Source organism: Salmo salar, chromosome ssa19 (assembly GCF_905237065.1).
Source record: "Salmo salar chromosome ssa19, Ssal_v3.1, whole genome shotgun sequence".
NCBI lineage: Eukaryota > Metazoa > Chordata > Actinopteri > Salmoniformes > Salmonidae > Salmo > Salmo salar.
In genome coordinates this window covers 41,432,554-41,460,253 of record NC_059460.1, presented here as the reverse complement: position 1 = coordinate 41,460,253, position 27,700 = coordinate 41,432,554, and the positions used below count along the sequence as shown (strand labels likewise).

The window sequence follows — 27,700 nt, the reverse complement described above, 5'->3', positions numbered from 1 at the left end:
GGTCATGCTCCTACAATATCTATTGTATCTATCTCTATATCTATTGTATCCATCTCTATATCTATTGTATCTATATCTATTGTATCTATTTCTATGTTTGCAGTGGTGCAGCGGTGAGATGGCCTGAAGGTGGTATGGGGGTGCCATGGTGGTCTAATGTCTCAGTCTGGCATGATGCGTATGGGTCCTCCACTCAGCACGTGATGCTGGTCCCAGTCCTCCTGTTCCTCCTCAGTCCTCCACAGTTCCCGACGCAGACGCCCTCTACAGCCCTGAGAACAACGGGAGTCTCCTGCCCCACACACCAACACACGACAGTGCAGGAACACCTCCTGTTGACACACACACAGATAGACACATGGATACACACGTAGATGCGAACATAGATACGCACACACATCAGACACACACACATACTGAACTGGCCAGCTGGCTCCCAGGGTGTCTGTTCTAACTGACCTTGTTGTCCTTGCCTACAAACTTGAAGACAGGAACCTGGAAGTGTTTGGATAGCTGGTCCTTAGCAGAGTACTGACGCACCATTTCATCTGAGATACACCTAAACACACATTATAGGAGGAGAGAGGAGGAAATAGGGGAGAGAGGGGAGGAGGGAGAGAGGAGGGGAAGTGGGGAGAGAATAGGAGAAGGGGGGAGGGAGAGGAGAAGGGGAGGAGGGAGAGAGCAGGGGAAGGGGAGGAGGGAAAGAGGAGGAGAAGGGGAGGAGGGAGAGAGGAAGGGGAGGGGAGGAGAAGGGGAGGATGGGAGGAGGGAAAGGAGAAGGGGAGGAGAAGGGGAGGAGGGAGAGAGGAGGGGAGGAGGGAGAGAGGAGAGGAGAAGGGGAGGAGGGAGAGGAGAAGGGGAAGGGGAGGAGGGAGAGGAGAAGGGGAGGAGGGAGAGAGGAGGGGAAGGGGAGGAGGGAGAGGAGAAGGGGAGGAGGGAGAGAGGAGGGGAAGGGGAGAAGGGGAGGAGGGAGAGAGAAGAGGAGAAGGGGAAGGGGAGGAGGGAGAGGAGAAGGGAGGAGGGAGAGAGGAGGGAGGAGGGAGAGAGGAGGGGAAGGGGAGGAGGAGGGGAAGGGGAGGAGGAGGGGAAGGGGAGGGGAGGAGGGAGAGAAGAGGAGAAGAGAAGGGGAGGAGGGATAGGAGGGGGGAGAAGAGGAGGAGGGGATGAGGAGGGGAGGTGAGAAGAGGAGGTGGTGAGGAGGGAGAGAGGAGGGGAGGAGGGAGAGGAGAAGAGAGGAGGGAGAGGAGAAGAGAGGAGGGAGAGAGGAGGGGAAGGGGAGGAGGGAGGGGAGAAGAGGAGGAGGGAGAGGAGAAGGGGAGGAGGGGGAGAGGAGGGTAAGGGGAGGAGGGGGAGAGGAGGTGAGAGAAGAGGGGAAGGGGAGGAGGGAGAGAGGAGGGGAGAAGGGGAGGAGGGATAGGAGAGGGGAGAAGAGGAGGAGGAGGGGATGAGGGAGAGGAGGGGAGGAGGAAGAAGGAGGGGAAGTGGGGAGAGAATAGGAGAAGGGGAGGAGGGAGAGAGGAGGAGAGGGGCACAATGAGGGCAGGATATTATAGGAGGAGATGATAGTTATGCTGACAACCCATACACTGTTTTAACAAGCTACTCCATCTTAACACAATACCCACTGATCCATACACTGTTTTAACAAGCTACTCCATCTTAACACAATACCCACTGATCCATACACTGTTTTAACAAGCTACTCCATCTTAACACAATACCCACTGATCCATACACTGTTTTAACAAGCTACTCCATCTTAACACAATACCCACTGATCCATACACTGTTTTAACAAGCTACTCCATCACTGTTAGCTATAGCTGCCTTTAGGCTTTAGGCTCCCAAATGGCACCCTATTCCCTATGGGCCCTGGTCAATAGTAGTGCACTATAGAAGGAATAGGAAGCCATTTGGGATGCTAGTGAGTGACCTCACTTTGTCAGCCAATCATGATCTTCTCTTAACAGCCCAAATGGCACCCTATTCCCTATGGGCCCTAGTCTAAAGTAGTGCACTATATAGGGAATAGGGTGCCATTTGGGATGCAGACTTGTCTCTGTAAAGTATGGAGGAGAAGTGTTTTGTTGGAAACATTTTATAGATAGTCCTGATAGAGCAGGGTGTCTGTCTGTCTGTCTGTCTGTCTGTCTGTCTGTCTGTCTGTCTGTCTGTCTGTCTGTCTGTCTGTCTGTCTGTCTGTCTGTCTGTCTGTCTGTCTGTCTGTCTGTCTGTCTGTCTGTCTGTCTGTCTGTCTGTCTGTCTGTCTTTGGAGTAAACACCACTGTCCCCACTCTCATCCTCCCGTCATACTGATAGAGTATATAATGTAAATGGAGGTCTAGTACCCACCCATCTTTGATGAGGTAGTATTTGAGAGCCTGGTCTGCCTTGGCGCTGGGGGTAGCAAAGCAGCTCTCCACCAGAGCTGACAAACCCTCCACCTATAGCAAGTCAAGTACAAGTCAAATGTGTAAAGTGAGTAAACTTAAAGTAAAGTACAAGTCAAATTTGTAGTGAGTAAACTTAAAGTAAAGTACTACATACAAATTTGTAAAGTGAGTAAACTTAAAGTAAAGTACAACATACAAATTTGTAAAGTGAGCAACCTAAAGTAAAGTACAACATACAAATTTGTAAAGTGAGTAAACTTAAAGTAAAGTACAACATACAAATTTGTAAAGTGAGTAAACGTAAAGTAAAGTACAACATACAAATTTGTAAAGTGAGTAAACTTAAAGTAGAGTACAACGTACAAATTTGTAAAGTGAGTAAACTTAAAGTAAAGTACAACGCACAAATGTGACACATAAAATAGCTTATCAAAAGCCTCACCCGAATGGAAATCTTAAATTGTCAAATAAAAGTATCAGTCAATAAAGTATGATCCACAAGTTAACTAGACTAACAAAAACAGAAGATCTTTATTGATCCGTGATATGGAGACAACAGAGATGTGGTCACACTGGTTGTGTCCCAAATGGCACCCTATTCCCTACATAGTGCACTACTTTAAACCAGGGCACTATGGTACCCTATTCCCTGTATAGTGCACTATATACACTCTTAGAAGAAAAAAAACAATTTCCAAAAGGGGTCCTAAAGGCTCCAACATGGAACCCAAAAGGGTTCTATCTGGAATCAAAAATGGGGACATCCGATGAACCCTTTTAGGTTCTAGATAGAACCTATTTTTCTAAGAGTGTATGCTTTGGTTAACAGTAGGGCACTATATAGGGAATAGGGTGCCATTTGGGATTCAGTACAGTACCTTCTCCCTGGGTTCCACCCCGAAGAACAGTGAGTCATGTAGGCGTAGTTGGGGTGGAGCTCGGTAGGGCTCAGAGAATTCAGCACTCTTAAACAGCTCCAGAGAGAAGGGGAACAGGCCCTGGGAGTGGCCTGCTAGCTCTAGGGCGGAGCTACGGAGACTGGCCTGGGATGAGAGAGAGAGAGAAATTAAATTACACCAACTTATTTTAAAAATGCAATTTAAAGTCGCTCAAGCAACCTTTATAAAAAAAAAACAGAACGAAATAGATAAAATCAAACAAATAAAAGAAATAAAACGTATAATCAAAAAGGGATAATGATAATAAAATCGCTGATTAAAATAGCAAGCTAAAAGGTGGGTTTCCAAACATTATTTACATTTTGGGCTGAAGGAAAACCAATTGTTTTATTCCATAGCATTTTGTATGTTGGACTTTTATTTTGAATGTTGGACTTTTATTTTGAAATAAATGAGTAAAAGAGGAAGTGCTAAAAAGAAGCATTCAATCACCCTCTTACCTGGTAACCGTCGGAGACCTCGTAGTGTCGTGGGAATTCACAGGTGACAGGTAACAGCAGTTTGGAGGTTCTGACAATCATATCCCAGTTACTACCGGACCATGGTCCTGGGCTGGACTTAGGAAGACCTGTCACTAAATTGGTACCCACTATCTTGTCATCTGTCACCTGGGATGGGAATCAATCAATCAACCAATCATTTACTCCTGAGGAGGTGAACTATTGCACCCTATACATGTATAACCAATGTGATTACTAATTTGACCCTGCTATTCATCTATGAACGTTTGAAAGTCTTGAAGAATGATCTGGCCTTAGATGGCCAAGTGCTGGTCATCTATGAACATTTGAACATTTTGAAGAACGATCTGGCCTAAATGCCTGTACTCTTAATTTCCACCGGCACAGCCAGAAGAGGACTGGCCATCCCTCAGAGCCTGGCTCCTCTCCAAGTTTCTTCCTAGGTTCCCTGCCTTTCTAGGGAGTTTTTCCTAGCCACCGTGCTTCTACATCTGCATTGCTTGCTCCCTGGTGTTTTAGGCTGGGTTTCTGTAAAGCACTTTGTGACAACTGTTGATGTAAAAAGGGCTTTATAAAATACATGTGATGGAATCAATGGGATGGAATCAACATCCAACATTTTAAGGCCGTAAATCAATTCCGGATTTACCCCTCTTACTGCTTGTATTTCACTTCAGTAGTGTTGTTTCCCAATTACACTACATGATGTCATGAAAACAATAAAAGTAACTCTGTCTGTGGTCCATTGGTTCCAGTCCCCTGTCAGCCCTGAAATTCGACTGCCAACCTCCGGGTACTGGCCTGTGGAATCAGTCAAGACTAATTCATCCAGAGTCGAAGGTGACACAAAGAAGGTAGGTTCTCCACTAGAGTGCCGCAGGTCCTGAGGCTGAAGCTGAACCTGTGTAAGGGATAGGGTCTGGTCTAGTGTGTAAGGGCTAGGGTCTGGTCTAGTGTGTAAGGGCTAGGGTCTGGTCTAGTGTGTAAGGGCTAGGGTCTGGTCTAGTGTGTAAGGGCTAGGGTCTGGTCTAGTGTGTAAGGGCTAGGGTCTGGTCTAGTGTGTAAGGGCTAGGGTCTGGTCTAGTGTGTAAGGGCTAGGGTCTGGTCTAGTGTGTAAGGGCTAGGGTCTGGTCTAGTGTGTAAGGGCTAGGGTCTGGTCTGGTGTGTAAGGGCTAGGGTCTGGTCTGGTGTGTAAGGGCTAGGGTGTAGGATGTAAGGTCTAGGGGCTAGGGCCTAGGCATGGGGCTAGGGTGTAGGGGCTAGGGCTAGTGTCTAAGCTAGGGTGAAGGGGCTAGGGTATAAGGTCTAGGTTAGGGTGTAGGGGCTAGGGTCAAGGCTAGGATGTAAGGGCTAGGGTCTAGGCAAGGGTGTAAGGACTAGGGTGTAAGCTAGTGGTGTAAGGGCTAGGGTATAAGGGCTAGGGTCTAGACTAGGCTGTAGGGGCTAAGGTGTAAGGGATAGGGGCTAGGCTAGGGTGTAGGGGCTAGGGTGTAAGGGATAGGGTGTAGGGACTAGGGTCAAGGCTAGGGTGTAAGGGCTAGGGTCTAGGCTAAGGTGTATGGGCTAGGGTGTATAGGCTAGGGGCTAGGGTGTAAGGACTAGGGTCTAGGCAAGGGTGTAAAGACTAGGGTCTAAGCTAGGGTGTAAGGTCTAGGGTCTAAGTTGGGTGTAAAGGCTAGGGGCTAGGGTGTAAGGACTAGGGGCTAGGCTAGGGTCTAGGCTAGGGTGTATTGGCTAGGGTCTAAGCTAGGGTGTAAGGGCTAGGGTCTGAGCTAGGGTGTAAGGGCTAGGGTGTAGCGGTTAGGGTCTAAGCTAGGGTGTAAAGGCTAGGGGCTAGGGTGTAAGGACTAGGGGCTAGGCTAGGGTGTATGGGCTAGGGTCTGAGCTAGGGTGTAGCGGTTAGGGTCTAAGGGCTAGGGTATTGAGGCTAAGGTGTAAGTGCTAGGTTCTAAGATAGGGGTTAGGGTGTAGACAAGGCTGTAGGGGCTAGGATATAGGATAGGGTGTAGGGGCTAGGGTATTGAGGCTAAGGTGTAAGGGCTAGGGTGTAGACTAGGCTGTAGGATAGGGTATAAGGGCTAGGGTGTAGGGGCTAGGGTCTAGGCTAGGGTGTAGACTAGGCTGTAGGGACTAAGGTGTAGGGTCTAGGCAATGGTGTAGATTAGGCTGTAGGGGCTAGGGTGTAATGCCTAGGGGGTAGGGTCTAGGCTACGGTGTAGTGCTAGTATCTAGGCTAGGGTTTAGGGGCTAGGGTGTAAGGGATAGGGGCTAGGCTATTGTGTAGGGGCTAGGGTGTAAAGGCTAGGGGCTAGAGGCTAGGGTGTAGGGGCTAGGGTCTAGTTTAGTGTATAGAGGCTAGTGTGTAGGGGCTAGGGTCTAGGCTAGGGTTTAGGGACTAGGGTGTAAGGATTAGGGGCTAGGGACCAGGGTCTAGGAAAGGGTGTAGGGGCTAGGGTGTAAGGGATCGGGTGTAAGGGATAGGGTGTAAGGGATAGGGTGTAGGGACTAGGGTCAAGGCTAGGGTCTATGTTCTGAAAGAGCTGCAAAACCTGGACCCGTACAAATCAGCTGGGCTAGAAAATCTGGACCCTCTCTTTCTAAAATTATCCACCGCCATTGTTGCAACCCCTATTACCAGTCTGTTCAACCTCTCTCTCATTTCATCCGAGATCCCTAAAGATTGGAAAGCTGCCGCGGTCATGCCCCTCTTCAAAGGGGGTGACACTCTAGACCCAAACTGTTACAGACCTATATCCATCCTGCCCTGCCTTTCTAAAGTCTTTGAAAGCCAAGTTAAACAGATCACTGACCATTTCGAATCCCACCGTACCTTCTCCACTGTGCACTCTGGTTTCCGAGCTGGTCATGGTTGCACCTCAGCCACGCTCAAGGTACTAAACGATATCATAACCGCCATCGATAAAAGACAGTACTGTGCAGCCGTATTCATCGACCTGGCCAAGGTTTTCGACTCTGTCAATCACCGTATTCTTAGCGGCAGACTCAGTAGCCTTGGTTTCTCAAATGACTGCCTCGCCTGGTTCACCAACTACATCTCAGAGTTCAGTGTGTAAAATCGGAGGGCCTGTTGTCTGGATCTCTGGCAGTCTCTATGGGGGTACCACAGGGTTCAATTCTCGGGCCGACTCTTTTCTTTGAATATATCAACGATGTCGCTTTTGCTGCGGGTGATTCCCTGATCCACCTCTACGCAGATGACACCATTCTGTATACATCTGGCCCTTCTTTGGACACTGTGTTAACTTGTTATGGATAGGGGGCAGTATTTTCACGGCCGGATAAAAAACGTACCCGATTTAATCTGGTTATTACTCCTGCCCAGAAACTAGAATATGCATATAATTAGTAGCTTTGGATAGAAAACACTCCAAAGTTTCTAAAACTGTTTGAATGGTGTCTGTGAGTTTAACAGAACTCAAATGGCAGGCCAAAACCTGAGAAGATTCTGTACAGGAAGTACCCTGTCTGACCATTTCTTGGCCTTCTTTGTCATCTCTATCCAAAACAAAGGATCTCTGCTGTAACTTGACATTTTCTAAGGCTCCCATAGGCTCTCAGAAGGCGCCAGAACGTTGAATGATGTCTTTGCAGCCCGTGGCTGAAAAACAGTAGCGCATTTGGTAAGTGGTCGATCTGAGAACAATGAGACGGGCGCACGCGTGCACGTGAAGAGTCCATTTTAGATTTTGAGTCTTTGAACGAAAACAACTTCTCCCGGTCGGAATATTATCGCTATTTTACGAGAAAAATTGCATAAAAATTGATTTTAAACAGCGTTTGACATGCTTCGAAGTACGGTAATGGAATATTTTGAACTTTTTTGTCACGATACGCGTCCGCGCGTCACCCTTCGTTGCCCTTCGGATAGTGTCTTGAACGCACGAACAAAACGCCGCTATTTGGATATAACTATGGATTATTTGGAACCAAACCAACATTTGTTGTTGAAGTAGAAGTCCTGGGAGTGCATTCTGACGAAGAACAGCAAAGGTAATCCAATTTTTCTTATAGTAAATCTGAGTTTGGTGAGTACCAAACTTGGTGGGTGTCAAAATAGCTAGCCCGTGATGGCGAGCTATCTACTCAGAATATTGCAAAATGTGCTTTCACCGAAAAGCTATTTTAAAATCGGACACCGCGATTGCATAAAGGAGTTCTGTATCTATAATTCTTAAAATAATTGTTATGTTTTTTGTGAACGTTTATCGTGAGTAATTTAGTAAATTCACCGGAAGTGTTCGGTGGGAATGCTAGTTCTGAACGTCACATGCTAATGTAAAAAGCTGGTTTTTGATATAAATATGAACTTGATTGAACAAAACATGCATGTATTGTATAACATAATGTCCTAGGAGTGTCATCTGATGAAGATCATCAAAGGTTAGTGCTGCATTTAGCTGTGGTTTTGGTTTTTGTGACATTATATGCTAGCTTGAAAAATGGGTGTCTGATTATTTCTGGCTGGGTACTCTGCTGACATAATCTAATGTTTTGCTTTCATTGTAAAGCCTTTTTGAAATCGGACAGTGTGGTTAGATAAAGGAGAGTCTTGTCTTTAAAATGGTGTAAAATAGTCATATGTTTGAAAAATTGAAGTTTTCGGATTTTCGAGGAGTTTGTATTTTGCGCTATGCCCAATCAGTGGATATTGGAGTGGTGTTCCGCTAGCGGAACGTCTGTTAACTAATCTCCAAACAAGCTTCAATGGCATACAACACTCCTTCTGTGACCTCCAACTGCTCTTAAACGCTAGCAAAACCAAATGCATGCTTTTCAACCGTTCACTGCCCGCACCCGCCCGCCCGACTAGCATCACTACTCTGGACGGTTCTGACCTAGAATACGTGGATAACTACAAATACCTAGGTGTCTGGCTAGACTGTAAACTCTCCTTCCAGACTCATATCAAACATCTCCAATCCAAAATCAAATCTAGAATCGACTTTCTATTTCGCAACAAAGCCTCCTTCAATCATGCCGCCAAACTACCCTAGTAAAACTGACTATCCTACCAATCCTCGACTTCGGCAATGTCATCTACTGTAACGCCCTGGCCATAGAGAGGGGTTTTTTGTTCTTTATTTTGGTTAGGCCAGGGTGTTACATTGGGTGGGCATTCTATGTTCCTTTCTCTATGTTTTTGTATTTCTTTGTTTTGGGCCGTGTGTGGCTCCCAATCAGGCACAGCTGAAGCTCGTTGTTTCTGATTGGGAGTCACACATAAGGAGCATGTTTTTCCTTTGGGTTTTGTGGGTAATTGTTTCTGTTTAGTGTTTGCACCTGACAGGACTGTTTGGCTGTCGGTTTTCTTGTTTTGTTTTGTATAGTGTTCTTTCTATTATTAAATATTTCAATGATGAACACTAACTCCGCTGCACCTTGGTCTTCTTCCGACGACAGCCGTTACATCTACAAAATAGCTTCCAATACTCTACTCAGCAAATTGGATGTAGTCTATCACAGTGCCATCCGTTTTGTTACCAAAGCGCCTTATATCACCCACCACTGCGACCTGTATGCTCTCGTTGACTGGCCCTCGCTATATATTCGTCGCCAGACCCACTGGCTCCAGGTCATCTATAAGTCTATGCTAGGTAAAGCTCCGCCTTATCTCAGCTCACTGGTCACGATAACAACACCCACCCGTAGCACGCGCTCCAGCAGGTATATCTCACTGGTCATCCCCAAAGCCAACACCTCCTTTGGCCGCCTTTCCTTCCAGTTCTTTGCTGCCAGTGACTGGAACGAATTGCAAAAATCGCTGAAGCTGGAGACTTACATTTCCCTCACTAACTTTAAACATCAGCTATCTGAGCAGCTAACCGATCGCTGCAGCTGTACATAGTCCATCTGTAAATAGCCCACCCAATCTACCTACCTCATCCCCATATTGTTCTTATTTACTTTGCTGCTCTTTTGCACACCAGTATCACTACTTACACACCATCATCTATTCATCATCATCTGCTCATCTATCACTCCAGTGTTAATCTGCTAAATTGTAATTACTTTGCTACTATGGCCTATTTATTGCCATACCTCCTCATTCCATTTGCACACACTGTATATAGACTTTATTTTTTTTCTATTGTATTATTGACTGTACGCTTGTTTTCCATGTGTAGCTCTGTGTTGTTGTTTCTGTCTCACTGCTTTGCTTTATCTTGGCCAGGTCGCAGTTGTAAATGAGAACTTGTTCTCAACTAGCCTACCTGGTTAAATAAAGGTGAAATAAATAAATATGGGCTAGGGTGTATGGGCTAGGGGCTACGGTGTAGGGTCTAGGGTGTAGGGTCTAGGGTCTATGGTGTAGGGTCTAGGGGCTATGGTGTAGGGTCTAGGGGCTAGTGTCAAGGCTAGGGTAAGGGCTAGATTCTAGGGTCTAGTCCTACCTCCACTACTGTTCCACAGGTCTTGAGGCTGAAGCTGAGATTGATGTGTGTTCCATTGGAGACGCCGCGACATGATGAGTTGGACAGGGAGAGTTCCAGGCCCCCCACCAGGTCCCTTAGAACCGACACCCTAATGGAGCTGCTGCTACACTGCACCGGGACTGGACACACACACACACACACACACACACACACACACACACACACACACACACACACACACACACACACACACACACACACACACACACACACACACACACACACACACACACACACACACACACACACACACACACAGTGGAAGGGGTTAAACATGGGTTGGACAGGATGAGTTCCAGGTCCCTTACTAGGTCCTAGGTGAAGAGTTTCATGATACAGTTAACTGCACAGGGACTGGAGGATACGACCAAACACACACACACCCTGCCACATCACACACACACACTCTCTGGTCTCACCCTGGCATGTGCGTTTGTCGTCCCCCAGCTCCAGTCCTCGGGGACAGTGACAGTGATAGGAGTCCTGTAGTACAGAGCAGCCATGGCTACAGCCTCCGTTGTTGTTATAGCACCCTGCTATCTCTACAGAAAGAGGAGAGGAGAGGAGGCAGAGGAGGGAGAGGAGGAAAGGGAGAGGAGGAGGAGAGGGAAGAATAAGGGGAGGGGAGAAAGAGGAGAAAGGAGGGGGAAGAAGAGGGAGAGGAAGTGGGGGAAGAGGAGGGGAGAAGGAGGTATAAAGGATAGGAAGGGGGGAGGGGGGATAACACTTTGGACGGAGTTTGCACTTTTGGAACTATTCCATTGGTTCCATTGTGTCAGGCAATCTCAATATAGTGAAAGATAACAAATGCTATTTGAACCCAAGTCTGACACCCAGTTACTGTGTTCCAGATATTACACACAGAGCATTATGGGTACTGTAGTACATTATGCTACTGTAACTTTACACCCCCACGGTGGTCTGACTCTACCTTTGCAGTTGCGTCCATCCTCCTCCAGTACCCTGCCTGGTCCACACTCACACTGTCTGGACCCCTTGGTGTTCACACATACCTCCTTACAACCCCCGTTCCCCTGCTCACACTCATTCACATCTGGAGAGGAGTCAGTGAGCAGACACACACAGACAGACACAGCAGTGAGGAGAGGTCACATAAAATAAAGGAGGAGATTTGATAGGGGAGGTGGAAAGATCAATTGAGAAGAGGAGCGAGAGGAGAGAGATCATTTCTCAGTGTAGTAGAGAGAGTGATTTGGTTGATAGGTGGATCGAATGATAATAACAGTTCTCAAGCTTTCAGGGTTTTCATAGCACGCTTGTCACCCACCATTAGACTAGGTTGTAGTGAAGGCTCCTTCCCTCCCTCCCTCCCTCCCTCCACCCACCCATCTCTGGCTGGCTGGCACACGTCTCCTCCTCTCCTCGTGAATTAATGACTCAACACATTCAGTCAATCTCTCTCCCCCACCCATCTACCCCTCTCTCTCTCCCCCACCACACCTCTCTCTCTCCCCCCTTCCCCCACCCATCTACCCCTCTTTCTCTCCCCCCACCACCCCACTCTCTCTCCCCCCACCACACCTCTCTCTCTCCCCCTCCCCCCTCCCCCCACCCATCTACCCCTCTCTCTCTCCCCATCCCCCTCTCTCTCTCCCCCACCACACCTCTCTCCCCACTCCCCCCACCCACCTACCCCTCTCTCTCCCTCCCACCCATCTACCCCTCTCTCTCCCCACCCACCACCCCTCTCTCTCTCTCTCACTCTTCCCCCTCTCCCCCCACCCACCTACCCCCCTCTCTCCCCCCCACCCACCCACCCACCTACCCCTCTCTCCCCCCACCCACCTACCCCGCTCTCTCTCTTCCCCCTCTCTCCCGCTCTCACCGAGACATGTCTGTCTATCTGGTCCCAGGGTCGTTCCAGTAGCACAGCGACAGTCCGACTCTGGACACTGAGGTCCACTGCACTCCACCTCATCACATATGTCATAGAAATCTACAGGACATACAGAACATGTAAAGGTAGGTAAGGTCTACCACATCTACACAGAGAAACAAGTAAACATGGTTGGCTACTTCCATTCCCTTCATGGGAACTTTATACCACATTCATAAACCATACATTTCATACCACATTCATAAACCATACATTTCATACCACATTCATAAACCATACATTTCATACCACATTCATAAACCATACATTTCATACCACATTCATAAACCATACATTTCATACCACATTCATAAACCATACATTTCATACCACATTTATAAACCATACATTTCATACCACATTCATAATTAATCACACAGACAGACAGACAGACAGACAGACAGACAGACAGACAGACAGACAGACAGACAGACAGACAGACAGACAGACAGACAGACAGACAGACAGACAGACAGACAGACAGACAGACAGACAGACAGACAGACCAGACAGACCAGACCAGACCAGACCAGACCAGACCAGACCAGACCAGACAGACAGACGTACGTCCGCAGTAGACATGGAAGCAGACAGAAGGTCTGGGCAGACGGTAGACGTAGTATCCTCCTGTACAGGCCTTCACATCAACACTGGCATTCCACTGGCAACAGTTATTATTGAAGCTGGCACACACAGGAAGGGTCATGATACCATCCTGGGGCTAGGGGAGAGGGGAATACGTTACTGTTCATTTGGTTGGAACTTCCTTGCACGTGGAGCAACTAGATCAAGAGAACATAAAGTGCCACAACGGCAGGTAGGCTGGCAGTTTAGTTTCCCATTTTTCTGTATCGTCCGGCACACAGGGTTTGAACCAGCAACCTTCTGGCTGCTGGTCCGCCTCTCTAACCTCTAGTCTACTAACCTGTGGGTGGCTCCCATTGAGCCAGATGGGGGCGTGGGTTCCACAGTGGTTCTCTTCGATGCAGAAAGTAGGCATGGCGTCTCCAGCCATCCCTGTGAAGCGGTACCACTCCCCTGACACACGGCTGTCACACAGGGGCACACTGCCAGATGAGTGGTTTACATGGTACTCTGTATTACGCCAAGGCTCATTCAGAGAGATGTAGGCAGAACACGGGTCCAGAGCTGGAGGAGAAAGGGGGGAGAGGAGAGAAGGGGAGAGGAGAGAAGAGGAGAGGGGAGAGAGGAGAGGGGAGAGAGGAGAGGGGAGAGAGGAGAGGAGATGGGGAGAGAGGAGAGGAGAGAGGGGAGAGAAGAGGAGAGGGGGCAAAAGAGGAGAGAAGAGGAGAGGGGGAGAGAGGAGAGAAGAGGAGATGGGGAGAGAAGAGGAGAGGGGGCGAAAAGAGGAGAGGGGGGAGAGAGGAGAGAAGAGGAGTGGGGAGAGAGGAGAGAAGAGGAGGGGGAGAGAGGAGAGAAGAGGAGGGGGAGAGAGGAGAGAAGAGGAGAGGGGGATAGAGGAGAGGGAGGGAGAGAGGAGAGAAGAGGAGGGGGGAGAGAGAAGAGGAGAGGAGCGGGGGAGGAGAGAAGAGGAGAGGAGAGAAGGGGAGAGGGGGATAGAGGAGAGAACAGGAGAAGGAGGAGGAGAGAAGAGGAGAGAGGAGGAGAGGGGGAATAGAGGAGAGAAGAGGAGAGGGGGATAGAGGAGAGAACAGGAGAGGGACGGAGAGAGGAGAGAAGAGGGGGCGAGAGGAGAGAAGAGGAGAGGGCATAGAGAGGAGGGGGGAAGAGAGGCGAGAAGAAGAGGGGGGGGAGAAGAAGAGAGAGGAAGAGGGGAGAAGGAGGGGAGAAGGGGAGAGAAGAGAGGAGAGAAGAGGAGAGTGGTTTAGACAGAGGAGTGTTTCAGATGGTACTCTGTATTACACCAGGGTTCATTCAGAGAGATGTAGGTTGAGCACGGGTCCAGAGCTGGGGAGGGGGGAGTGAGAGGGAGAAGGGTCTGTCTGTTAACAACACGATCGGTCAATGTTGGACCTTTTCACTTCGGCATGTTGTGCAGAATCAGGAGAAACAACATGAGTCCCACATGTCAGCTTATCTCTATGGGGACAGGCCAAAGGGCTCTGGTCAAGAGTAGTCACCATATAGATAGATAGATAGATAGATAGATAGATAGATAGATAGATAGATAGATAGATAGATAGATAGATAGATAGATAGATAGATAGATAGATAGATAGATAGATAGATAGATAGATAGATAGATAGATAGATAGATAGATAGATAGATAGATAGATAGATAGATAGATAGATAGATAGATAGATAGATAGATAGATAGATAGATAGATAGATAGATAGATAGATAGATAGATAGATAGATAGATAGATAGATAGATTAAGAGCGAGAGAGAGAGAGAACAAGTTAATCAATGGCTGTCCACAGGGGAACAAACGACTGTAGAGTAATTCCCTTCAGCTGTAAACCACCTCTATTGGCAGCATAGAGAGACAGAGAGAAACAACACGACCAGGAGCCAGCTGGGATGTATAAGAGCTAGGAGTTAGGATGTACAGTCATGGCCAAAAGTTTTGAGAATGACACAAATATTCATTTTCACAAAGTCTGCTGCCTCAGTTTGTATGATGGCAATTTGCATATACTCCAGAATGTTATGAAGAGTGATCAGATGAATTGTAATTAATTGCAAAGTCCCTCTTTGCCATGCAAATGAACTGAATCCCCAAAAAACACTTCCACTGCATTTCAGCCCTGCCACAAAAGGACCAGCTGACATCATGTCAGTGATTATCTCGTTAACACAGGTGTGAGTGTTAACGAGGACAAGGCTGGAGATCACTCTGTCATGCTGATTGAGTTCGGATAACAGACTGGAAGCTTCAAAAGGTGGGTGGTGCTTGGAATCATTGTTCTTCCTCTGTCAACCATGGTTACCTGCAAGGAAACACGTGCCATCATCATTGCTTTGCACAAAAAGGGCTTCACAGGCAAGGATATTGGTGCCTGTAAGATTGCACCTAAATCAATAATTTATTGGATCATCAAGAACATCAAGGAGAGCGGTTCAATTGTTGTGAAGAAGGCTTCAGGGCTCCCAAGAAAGTCCAGCAAGCGCCAGGGCCGTCTCCTAAAGTTGATTCAGCTGCGGGATCGGGGCACCACCAGTACAGAGCTTGCTCAGGAATGGCAGCAGGCAGGTGTGAGTGCATCTGCATGCACAGTGAGGCGAAGACCTTTGGAGGATGACCTGGTGTCAAGAAGGGCAGCAAAGAAGCCACTTCTCTCCAGGAAAAACATCAGGGACAGACTGATATTCTGCAAAAGTTACAGGGATTGGACTGCTGAGGACTGGGGTAAAGTCCTTTTCTCTGATGAATCCCCTTTCCGATTATTTGGGGCATCTGGAAAAAAAGCTTGTCCGGAGAAGACAAGGTGAGCGCTACCATCAGTCCTGAATCATGCCAACAGTAAAGCATCCTGAGACCATTCATGTGTGGGGTTGCTTCTCAGCCAAGGGAGTGGGCTCACTCACAATTTTGCCTAAGAACACAGCCATGAATAAAGAATGGTACCAACACATCCTCCGAGAGCAACTTTCCCAACCATCCAGGAACAGTTTGGTGACGAACAATGCCTTTTCCAGCATGATGGAGAACCTTGCCATAAGGCATAAGTGATAACTAAGTGGCTCAGGAACAAAACATTGATATTTTGGGTCCATGGCCAGGAAACTCCCCAGACCTTAATCCCATTGAGAACCTGTGGTCAATCCTCAAGAGGCGTGTGGACAAACCCACAAATTCTGACAAACTCCAAGCATTGATTATGCAAGAATGGGCTGCCATCAGTCAGGATGTGGCCCAGAAGTTAATTGACAGCATGCCAGGGCGGATTGCAGAGGTCTTGAAAAAGAAGGCTCAACACTGCAAATATTGACTCTGCATCAACTTCATGTAATTGTCAATAAAAGCCTTTGACACTTATGAAATGCTTGTAATTATACTTCAGTATTCCATAGTAACATCTAACAAAAATATCTAAAGACACTGAGGCAGCAGACTTTGTGAAAATGTATATTTGTGTCATTCTCAAAACTTTTGTATAAGAGTTAGGGACTACAGTGGTTCTTACTTTAAAAGTGTTGAGCTCTGGCAACAATGGTTGACACTTAAATAACGTGCCATAGAATTCTGCAGCGCCCTACAAGCTCTGCTGCAGTACGTCGCAACTTTTAAAGGAAGAACCACTGTAGGAGCGAGGATGTATAGGAGTTAGGAGCTAGGAACTAGGGGATAGGAGCTAGGAACTATGAGCTAGGGAATAGGAGGTAGGGGATAGGATATAGGATATAAAGGAGATGGGAGCTAGGAACTAGAAACTATGAACAAGGGGATAGGCGCTAGGAACTATGAGCTAGAGAATAGGAGCTAGGGGACAGGAGATCCGATATAAAGGTGACAGGAGCTAGGGGATAGGAGCTAAGAACTAGGAGCTAGAAAATAGGATCTAGGAGCTAGAAACTATGAGCAAGTGGATAGGAGCAAGGAACTATGAGCTAGGGAATAAGAGCTAGGGGATAGGATATAGGATATAAAGGAGATAGGAGCTAAGGGATAGGAGCTAGGAACTAGGGGATAGGAGCTAGGAACTATGAGCAAGGGGACAGGAGCTAGGAACTATGAGCAAGGGGACAGGAGCTAGGAACTATGAGCAAGGGGACAGGAGCTAGGAACTATGAGCAAGGGGATAGGAGCTAGGAACTATGAACTAGGGAATAGGAGCTAGGAACTATGAGCTAGGGAATAGGAGCTAGGAACTATGAGCTAGGGAATAAGAGCTAGGCGATAGGATATAGGATATAAAGGAGATAGGAACTAGGAGCTAGAAAATAGGAGCTAGCAAATAGGAGCTAGGGGATAGGAGACAGGATATAAAGGAGCTAGGGGATAGGAGCTAGAAACTATGAGCAAGGGGATAGGAGCTAGGGGATAGGATACAGGATATGAAGGAGATAGGAGATAGGGGATAGGAACAAGGAGCTAGAGAATAGGATATAGGAGCTAGGAGCAAGTGGATAGGAGCTAGGATCTAGGAACTATAATGTATGGGAGCTAGGGGACAGGAGCTAGACAAACTCAACTCTGGACCTAGATGCCAGTTCCACTGCTTTCCCCCATAGTTCTCCTCTGATCAGGGACTGATTTAGAACTGGGACACCAAGTGGGTGAAATGAATGATCAGGTAGAACAGAAAACCAGCAGACTCCAGACCTCGTAGGGTCAGGTCCCTGGTTCGAACCCAGTGAGAGACAGGGATGGAAGCAACGAGGAGATAGGATCTAGGAGCTAAGGGCTAGGAGATAGAAGAACAGTTAACTCCTTCACACAGGAATGATTGATGTCAAAACAGACAAACAGGAAGAACTGGAGGCCACAGCTGGCTGGAAGTAGAGGACCAAGTCAAGGATACCAACATGAAAGTACACACACACACACACACACACACACACACACACACACACACACACACACACACACACACACACACACACACAGCCCCCACTTCACACACACACACAACCCCCCACTCCACACACACACAGCCCCCCACTCCACACACACACACACACACACACACACAGCCCCCACTCCACACACAGCCCCCATTCCACACACACAGCCCCCCATTCCACACACACAGCCCCCCACTCCACACACACACACACAGCCCCCCACTCCACACACACACAGCCCCCCACTCCACACACACACAGCCCTCCATTCCACACACACAGCCCCCCACTCACACACACACACACACACACACACACACACACACACACACACACACACACACACACACACACACACACAGCCCCCCACTCCACACTTATTTAAGTTAACTTCCTGAATTAACTGCCCTCAATTCAATTTGACTCCAGCCCTGCTGTATACAGAGTATATACAGACACACGTCCATCACTCTTTCTCGTCCGTCTTTACTGAACTGGACCACATCCTGGGATCACCTTGCTCCATGGTGGAGGAGGAGGTGTGATGGTTATAGGAGGCGTTCACGAGGGGTGGAAACTCAGGATACTAGACAACGAGGACTCCGAGTCAGCTAATATAAATCTCTATAAGTCTGGAACAGTATTGGTACAGGGCAAACCCAAACAGTTTCAGCTGGACTTTCACCTAATCAAAGAATTAGCCCTGCAGGAGAAGCTCTCCTGTGAGAAAGATACCCCCACCCCGAGTGGGTCAGACCAGACCTCTTCATTATATAACCCCACAGACGAGCAACCCCCAGCGGAAAGTCAACCTCCCAGCACAGAGTACTACCCTCTCATTGAAATGAAGGATACTTTTACCCAGCTGGAGGTAAGGCAGGGGGAGCTGGAACAGCAGGAGATTACACTCCAGTCAGCACAGACCCAGACAACAGTCCAGCACAACAACACCCCCTTAACCAGACCCAGAGAGCTGGAGGTGGAGAGAGACATATCTGCACTCTGGACTGTAGTGAGACAACATCAACAGGAGAAAGAGCAAGAGAAAAACAGAGCACTAGAGGAGAGGATCAGACTGCTGGAGGAGAGGGTGAGGGGGATGGAGGAGAGGATCAGACTGCTGGAGGAGAGGGTGAGGGGGATGGAGGAGAGGATCAGACTGCTGGAGGAGAGGGTGAGGGGATGGAGGAGAGGATCAGACTGCTGGAGGAGAGGGTGAGGGGGATGGAGGAGAGGATCAGACTGCTGGAGGAGAGGGTGAGGGGGATGGAGGAGAGGATCAGACTGCTGGAGGAGAGGGTGAGGGGATGGAGGAGAGGATCAGACTGCTGGAGGAGAGGGTGAGGGGGATGGAAGAGAGGATCAGACTGCTGGAGGAGAGGTTGAGGGGGATGGAGGAGAGGATCAGACTGCTGGAGGAGAGGGTGAGGGGGATGGAGGAGAGGATCAGACTGCTGGAGGAGAGGGTGAGGGGGATGGAGGAGAGGATCAGACTGCTGGAGGAGAGGGTGAGGGGGATGGAAGGAGAGGTTCAGACTCCTGGAGGAGGGTGAGGGGGATGGAAGGAGAGGTTCAGACTCCTGGAGGAGGGTGAGGGGGATGGAAGGAGAGGTTCAGACTCCTGGAGGAGGGTGAGGGGGATGGCGTGTGACAGAGAACAACCTACTAGAGAGGTGGCCACCCCTGCAGAGAAGCCAGCAGAACAGCCCACCTCAGCTCCCGACAAAAGTCTCAACACCACAGCAGAGCAGTCCACCCCAGACCGTAGCGTCAAAATCACAGCGGGACAGACAAATGAAGAATCCCAAGCAGAGGATCCCACACACTCTGAGCCCCCCCCTATCAGCCAACCTGATAGCCCTCCTGACCCCCCCCCCCCCCACACACACACACACACACACACACACCCACCCACCCACCCACCCACCCACTGAGTACATACACAAGACACAGATTGTACTCCTTATGGACTCAAACGGGAATATATACAAGAAGAAAAACATGTTCCCAAAGACATAGTGTCTAAACTCTGGTGTCAAAACACCCAGCATGCACTAGACCTGCTGTCTGAGGACCAACTAGGTTCACCCAGCCACATAATAATACACACAGGCACAAACGACCTGAGAACACAGCAGGAAAGGGTGACTACAGCACTCAAGGGAGTGATTGAAAAAGCTAGTTCCACTTTCCCCAACGCACAAGTGGTGATCTCCACCCTGCTACCACGAAAAGACGTCCACCCTGCTACCATACAGCGGGTAAACGCAATTATTTCCCGTAACTGTGCCTCAAAACCAAATGTTTTCCTGGCCCACCACTCCACCCTGGACTTGAACATCTTCTATGACCAGGTCCACCTCTACAAGGCAGCAGTGCCCACCTTCGCCCGGACTCTAAATGACATCGCTCTCAAACGTAGCCCCAACACTTCACCCAGGAGCAACAGATCAACAGACCCCCCCCCCCCCCCCCACGGACCGACACATAGAGGACCTACATCCAGACCGCAACACCGCCATCCACATCCACACCCCCACCCAAACCAATCAACATCCCCCCAAGTCAACCATGCCCACACCCCATTTAGGCCCCCCTCAGATTAGACCTATGCCCCTCCTGCCCACCCCATGCCCCCCACTCCTGCAAAGAGGGCCTCAGCATGGAAGTCACACATAAGCCCAGGTCGTGAGCGGGCAAACAGGCCCAACTCCCACGCTTACACTAGCCCAAGCCAATGGCAGGTACCAGATGCTCAGCAGGCTCTGCTCACACTTACTGGCCTGAGGCCAAACCACACGACCAACAACATTGGACACTTTACGGAACACAAAGCATTCACTATCTCATCCTGGAATATCCAAGGCCTGAGGTCATCTGCCTTTGGCCGAAAGAGCAGGAACCTGGAAATACAGAAACTGTCATCCTATAAGAAACCTGGTATAGAGGAGACAGGTTGCACTGGTTGCCCTCTAGGTTACAGAGAGCTGGTCCCATCCACCAAACTACAGGGAAGGGACTCAGGGGGTATGCTATCTTGGTAAAGAGTAGACCTAACTCTATTAAATTAATCAAAACACAAACATTTTACATTTGACTAGAAATTCATAAGGAAATGATCTTAACAGAGAAAAATGTCCTCCTGTGTGCTACCTAAACCCCCAACTAGAATCCTCATATTTTCATGAATACAGCTTCTCCATCCTGGAGGGGGAAATCAATCATTTCCAGGCCCAGGGATATGTACTAGTCTGTGGCGACCTAAATGCCAGAACCGGACAAGAACCTGACATCCTCAGCACACAGTGGGGCAAACACCTACCTGGAGGTGACAGCATTCCCTCCCCCATATGCCCCCTAGGCACAGCTACGACAACATAACCAACAGAAACGGGTCACAACTGCTGCAGCTCTGTCGCACGCTGGGTATGTACATAGTCAATGTTAGGCTTTGAGGGGACTCCTATGGTAGGTACACCTATAGCTCATCTCTTGGCAGTAGTACTATAGACTACTTTATCACTGACCTCAACCCAGAGTCTCTCAGAGCATTCACAGTCAGCCCACTGACACCCCTATCAGATCACAGCAAAATCACAGTCTACTTGAACAGAGCAATACTCAATCATGAGGCATCATAGCCAAAGGAACTGAATAATATTAAGAAATGCTATAGATGGAAGGAAAGTAGTGTGGAAACCAACCAAAAAACTAATAGGCAACAACAAATTAAATCCCTTTTAGACAACTTCCTGGACAAAATGTTCCACTGTAATAGCGAAGGTGTAAACTTGGCAGGAGAAAATCTTAACAGTATATTTGACCTCTCAGCTTCCCTATCAAATCTAAAAATGTCAAACAGAAAACCAAAGAAAATGAACAACAATGACAAATGATTTGATGAAGAATGCAAAAACCTAAGAAAGAAATTGAGAAACCTGTCCAACCAAAAACATAGAGACCCAGAAAACCTGAGTCTACGCCTTCACAGTGGTGAATCACTAAAACAATACAGAAATACACTACGGAAAAAGAAGGAACAGCACGTCAGAAATCAGCTCAATGTAATTGAAAAATCCATAGAATCTAACCACTTATGGGAAAATTGGAAAACACTAAACAAACAACAACACAAAGAACTATCTATCCAAAATGGAGATGTATGGATAAACCATTTCTCCAATCTTTTTGGCCCTGTAACAAAAAAAACAAATAGCAAAAGCATATACATGATCAAATACATATCTTAGAATCAACTATTAAAGACTACCAGAACCCACTGGATTCTCCAATTACATTGAATGAACTACAGGACAAAATAAAAACTCTCCAACCCAAAAAGGCCTGTGGTGTTGATGGTATCCTCAATGAAATGATAAAATATACAGGCAACAAATTCCAATTGGCTATACTTAAACTCTTTAACATCATCCTTAGCTCTGGCATCTTCCCCATTATTTGGAACAAAAGGACTGATCACCCCAATCCACAAAAGTGGAGACAAATTTGACCCCAATAACTACCGTGGGATATGCGTCAACAGCAACCTTGGGAAAATCCTCTGCATTATCATTAACAGCAGACTTGTACATTTCCTCAGTGATAACAATGTACTGAGCAAATGTCAAATCGGCTTTTTACCAAATTATCGTACGACAGACCACGTATTCACCCTGCACACCCTAATTGATAAACAAACAAACCAAAACAAAGGCAAAGTCTTCTCATGCTTTGTTGATTTCAAAAAAGCCTTCGACTCAATTTGGCATGAGGGTTTGCTATACAAATTGATGGAAAGTGGTGTTGGGGGAAAACAAACAACATTATGAAATCCATGTACACAAACAACAAGTGTGCGGTTAAAATTGGCAAAAACACCCACAAATTTCTCCCACAGGGCCGTGGGGTGAGACAGGGATGGAGCTTAAGCCCCACCCTCTTCAACATATATATAATCGAATTGGCGAGGGCACTAGAACAGTCTGCAGCACCCGGCCTCACCTTACTAGAATCTGAAGTCAAATGTCTACTGTTTGCTGATGATCTGGTGCTTCTGTCACCAACCAAGGAGGGCCTACAGCAGCACCTAGATCTTCTGCACAGATTCTGCCAGACCTGGTCCCTGACAGTAAATCTCAGTAAGACCAAAATAATGGTGTTCCAAAAAAGGTCCAGTCGCCAGGACCACAAATACAAATTCCATCTAGACACTGTTGCCCTAGATCACACAAAAAAACGACACATACCTCGGTCTAAACATCAGCGCCACAGTTAACTTCCACAAAGCTGTGAACGATCTTAGAGACGAGGCAAGAAGGGCCTTCTGTGCCATCAAAAGGAACATAAAATTTGACATACCAATTAGGATCTGGCTAAAGATACTTGAATCAGTTATAGAACCCATTGCCCTTTGTAGTTGTGAGGTCTGGGGTCCGCTCACCAACAAAGAATTCACAAAATGGGACAAACACCAAATTGAGACTGCATGCAGAACTCTGCAAAAATATCCTCAATGTAAAACTCCAAATAATGCATGCAGAGCAGAATTAGGCCGATACCCACTAATTATCAAAGTCCAGAAAAGAGCCGTTAAATTCTACAACCACCTAAAAGTAAGAAATTCCCAAACCTTCCATAACAAAGCCATCGCCTACAGAGAGATGAACCTGGAAAAGAGTCCCCTAAGCAAGCTGGTCCAGGGGCTTTGTTCACAAACACAAACAGACCCCACAGAGCCCCAGGACAGCAACACAATTAGACCCAACCAAATCATGAGAAAACAAAAAGATAATTACTTGACACATTGGAAGGAATTACCAAAAAAAAACAGAGCAAACTAGAATGCTATTTGGCCCTAAACAGAGAGTACACAGTGGCAGAATACCTGACCACTGTGACTGACCCAAACTTAAGGAAAGCTTTGACTATGCACAGACTCAGAGAGCATAGCCTTGCTATTGAGAAAGTCCACTGTAGGCAGACCTGGCTCTCAAGAGAAGACAGGCTATGTGCACACTGCCCACAAAATGAGGTGGAAACGGAGCTGCACTTCCTAACCTCCTGCCAAATGTATGACCATATTAGAGACACATATTTCCCTCAGATTACACAGACCCACAAAGAATTAGAAAACAAACCCAATTTTTATAAACTCCCAAATCTACTGGGTAAAATACCACAGTGTGCCATCACAGCAACAAGATTTGTGACCTGTTGCCGCAAGAAAAGGTCAACCAGTGAAGAACAAACACCATTGTAAATACAACCCATATTTATGTTTATTTATTTTCCCTGTTGTACTTTAACCATTTGCACATCGTTACAACACTGTAAATATACATAAAGACATCTGTTACGTTTTTATTATTTTGGAGCTTCTATGAGTGTAATGTTAACTGTTCATTTTTACTGTCTATTTCACTTTTGTATATTGTCTACTTCACCTGCTTTGGCAATGTTAACATATGTTTCCTATGCCAAAAAAGCCCTTAAATTGAACTGGTTAGAGGAGGTGTGATGGTTATAGTAGGAGGTGTGATGGTTACAGGAGGTGTGATGGGTTGTAGTAGGAGGTGTGATGGGTTATAGGAGGAGGTGTGAAGGGTTATAGGAGGAGGTGTGATGGTTATAGTAGGAGGAGGTGTGATGGTTATAGTAGGAGGAGGTGTGATGGTTATTGTAGGAGGAGGTGTGATGGTTATTGTAGGAGGAGGTGTGATGCTTATAGGAGGAGGTGTGATGTTATAGGAGGAGGTGTGATGGTTATAGTAGGAGGTGTGATGGTTATAGGAGGAGGTGTGATGGTTATAGGATGAGGTGTGATGGTTATAGGAGGAGGTGTGATAGTTATAGGAGGAGGTGTGATGGTTATAGGAGGAGGAGGCGTGATGGTTATAGGAGGAGGTGGCGTGATGGTTATAGGAGGAGGTGTGATGGTTATAGTAGGAGGAGTGATGGTTATAGTAGGAGGAGGAGTGATGGTTATAGTAGGAGGAGGTGTGATGGTTATAGTAGGAGGAGTGATGGTTATAGTAGGAGGAGGTGTGATGGTTATAGTAGGAGGAGGTGTGATGGTTATAGTAGGAGGTGTGATGGTTATAGTAGGAGGAGGTGTGATGGTTATAGTAGGAGGAGTGATGGTTATAGGAGGAGGTGTGATGGTTATAGTAGGAGGAGGTGTGATGGTTATAGTAGGAGGGGTGATGGTTATAGGAGGAGGTGTGATGGTTATAGTAGGAGGAGGTGTGATGGTTATAGTAGGAGGAGGTGTGATGGTTATAGGAGGAGGTGTGATGGTTATAGTAGGAGGTGTGATGGTTATAGTAGGAGGTGGTGTGATGGTTATAGTAGGAGGTGTGATGGTTATAGTAGGAGGTGTGATGGTTATAGTAGGAGGAGGAGTGATGGGTTATAGTAGTAGGAGGTGTGATGGTTATTGTAGGAGGAGGTGTGATGGTTATAGGAGGAGGTGTGATGGTTATAGTAGGAGGAGGAGTGATGGGTTATAGTAGTAGGAGGTGTGATGGTTATAGGAGGAGGAGTGATGGGTTATAGTAGGAGGAGGTGTGATGGTTATAGTAGGAGGAGTGATGGGTTATAGTAGGAGGAGGTGTGATGGTTATAGTAGGAGGAGGTGTGATGGTTATAGGAGGAGGTGTGATGGTTATAGGAGGAGGTGTGAAGGTTATAGTAGGAGGTGTGATGGTTATAGTAGGAGGTGTGATGGTTATAGTAGGAGGGGGAGTGATGGTTATATGAGGAGGTGTGATGGTTATAGTAGGAGGAGGAGTGATGGGTTATAGTAGGAGGAGGTGTGATGGTTATAGTAGGAGGAGGAGTGATGGGTTATAGTAGGAGGAGGTGTGATGGTTATAGTAGGAGGTGTGATGGTTATAGTAGGAGGAGGTGTGATGGTTATAGGAGGAGGTGTGATGGTTATAGTAGGAGGTGTGATGGTTATAGTAGGAGGTGTGATGGTTATAGGAGGAGGAGGTGTGATGGTTATAGTAGGAGGTGTGATGGTTATAGTAGGAGGAGGTGTGATGGTTATAGGAGGAGATGTGAGGGGTTATAGTTTATTTTTATTTTTACAGGGACAGTGCACATTAATCAACCTTTCAGTAGAAGTGCCAGTTTTAGCCAGCCGACTAATTTTCAACCGCAGTCCTTGGGCAGGTTATTAAAAACAATTACAATACAGACAATCAATGAGCAGTGAGCACACGCAGAGAAACATAGGACTAGCAAGACATAGCATGCAGACAGAGAACATGGGACTAGCAAGACATAGCATGCAGACAGAGAAATATGGGACTAGCAAGACATAGCATGCAGACAGAGAAACATGGGACTAGCAAGACGTAGCATGCAGACAGAGAAACATGGGACTAGCAAGACGTAGCATGCAGACAGAGAAACATGGGACTAGCAAGACGTAGCATGCAGACAGAGAAACATAGGACAAAAAGCTACAGATAACAGACAACATGGAAAGCGGCAATACACAGCTAGGGATTATTATGTAACAGTGATGATGGCTATTGGGCTTCCTATCAAGCACTTTGAGAGCCTGTTTGTAGACAGACTGAATGGGTTTTAATGTTGTACAGCAAGCTGGAGGAGGTGTGAATGGATAGTTTAAGATCCAACACTACTGAGCGCCAGACAGTGACCAGAGAAGAGCCAAGGGCTCAGGTGGCTGGCTCAGGTGGCTGTACAAGAAAATGTGCAAAGTAGATCCATACAGGGTGTTTTGGGTTTGTCTCCATAGGAGAACCATTTTTGGTGCTGGGTAGAACCGTTTGCCTTTCAAAGAACCCTTGTTTTCCCCATAATATTATTTTGATGAAAACGGTTCTTGGTAGAACCCTATCCCCCTCCGCAAAAAACCCTTTTGGAACCCTTTTTTCAAAGTGCGTATTCTAATAGCAGCTTTAGAGTGAAAGACTCTTAAATGACTGTGGGTCCTGGCTCCAGAACAGAGCTGAGTTAATGACTATGGTCATTAAAGAACCGTGGGTCCTGGCTGCAGAACAGAAGCGTACTAAATCTGAGCAGTACCAATCTCTCACAGCCTAATGGTCTGTGGACTAAGGTTCATGGTCTAAAGTAGTGCACTATATAGGGAATAGGGTGCCATTTGTGACATAGCCTTGATTACCCAGGTTATGCGCACTCATCCAAACATGCTCACAGAGAGAGACAGGGAGAAAGTGTTTTAGACCTAAGATCCATCGTCAGCAGAAAAATAATAAAATGACTGTCAAGACAAATTAGTGTTATGTTTAACAACAAGTCTTGATATGCAAAAGTTTTCTAGTGTGAGTCATGCACACGTTTCTAAAGCAAAAAACACACACAGTCTACACTTCATCAGTCTTACTATACAGTACACACAACATCTATGTTACAGAGGAAGACCGATGGAGGACCGACTAGGTTCCGAGCCATATAGAACTGCCTGTCCACTGTTGTCCTGCAATTATTCTACTGAAAGAACGGGAAGTAACAGAAGTATTTTACAATGTCACCATAGTATGCTGTAACAGTGACACGTTGATTCCCCGCTGTCTGTGTTATGGCCGCGTAAAGGAAACCTCGAGACGGTATATGTGGTGGTACTCACCGATGGCTTCTGCAGTGGCTGTGTGCTGTAGTAGCACGGTCAACAGTAACACTATCATTACGACGAACACTTTCCCCAGTTACCAACTCCTCAGGTAATCTCAGCACCTAGAATCAGACTGTTAAACGAGACTATGCCTCAGATAATAGGAATCCAAGCTCAGTCTGTGTATGTCTGCCTCTGTGTGTCCGTCTGTGTATCGGTCTCTGAGTGTGTGAGGTTTCTTGAAAAACAAAACAGGGCCTTTAATAGACAGCTTATCTGTGTATCTACGTACATAAATGGGGGCTTGGCCAGGGGGTACGAGTTTGGTGTGTGTCAGAGTACATTACTCTCACCTTGACCTGATGGGTTCAGTGACAGCACCATCCTCCCATTGTTCCACAGGCTCATCTTATCCACAGAACCAGCCC

The 27,700-nt window shown here is 47.1% G+C and overlaps 1 protein-coding gene across 1 annotated transcript; it reads right to left on the bottom strand.

The window, feature by feature from the left end:
- Positions 1-33: 33 nt before the first annotated feature.
- oit3 (oncoprotein induced transcript 3) lies at positions 34-27,553 on the bottom strand. Its single transcript, XM_045702321.1, has 12 exons — positions 27,288-27,553; positions 13,094-13,317; positions 12,736-12,889; positions 12,118-12,228; positions 11,203-11,325; positions 10,691-10,813; positions 10,230-10,390; positions 3,796-3,963; positions 3,275-3,439; positions 2,356-2,447; positions 460-559; positions 34-332 (listed from the first exon to the last, which is right to left on the bottom strand). Exons 1-12 carry the CDS (start codon positions 27,343-27,345, stop codon positions 162-164), a joined length of 1,650 nt encoding a protein of 549 aa, XP_045558277.1. The 5' UTR covers positions 27,346-27,553; the 3' UTR covers positions 34-161.
- Between the last annotated feature and the right edge of the window lie 147 nt (positions 27,554-27,700).

Excerpts from the sequence above, each read along its gene's own strand:
- oit3 (XM_045702321.1), bottom strand. The coding sequence starts at position 27,345 with ATGATAGTGTTACTGTTGACCGTGCTACTACAGCACACAGCCACTGCA. Across the intron at positions 2,448-3,274 it reads GGGTGGAACCCAGGGAGAAG|GTGGAGGGTTTGTCAGCTCT; the intron begins GTACTGTACTGA and ends GACTTGCTATAG. Across the intron at positions 560-2,355 it reads TACTACCTCATCAAAGATGG|GTGTATCTCAGATGAAATGG; the intron begins GTGGGTACTAGA and ends ATGTGTGTTTAG.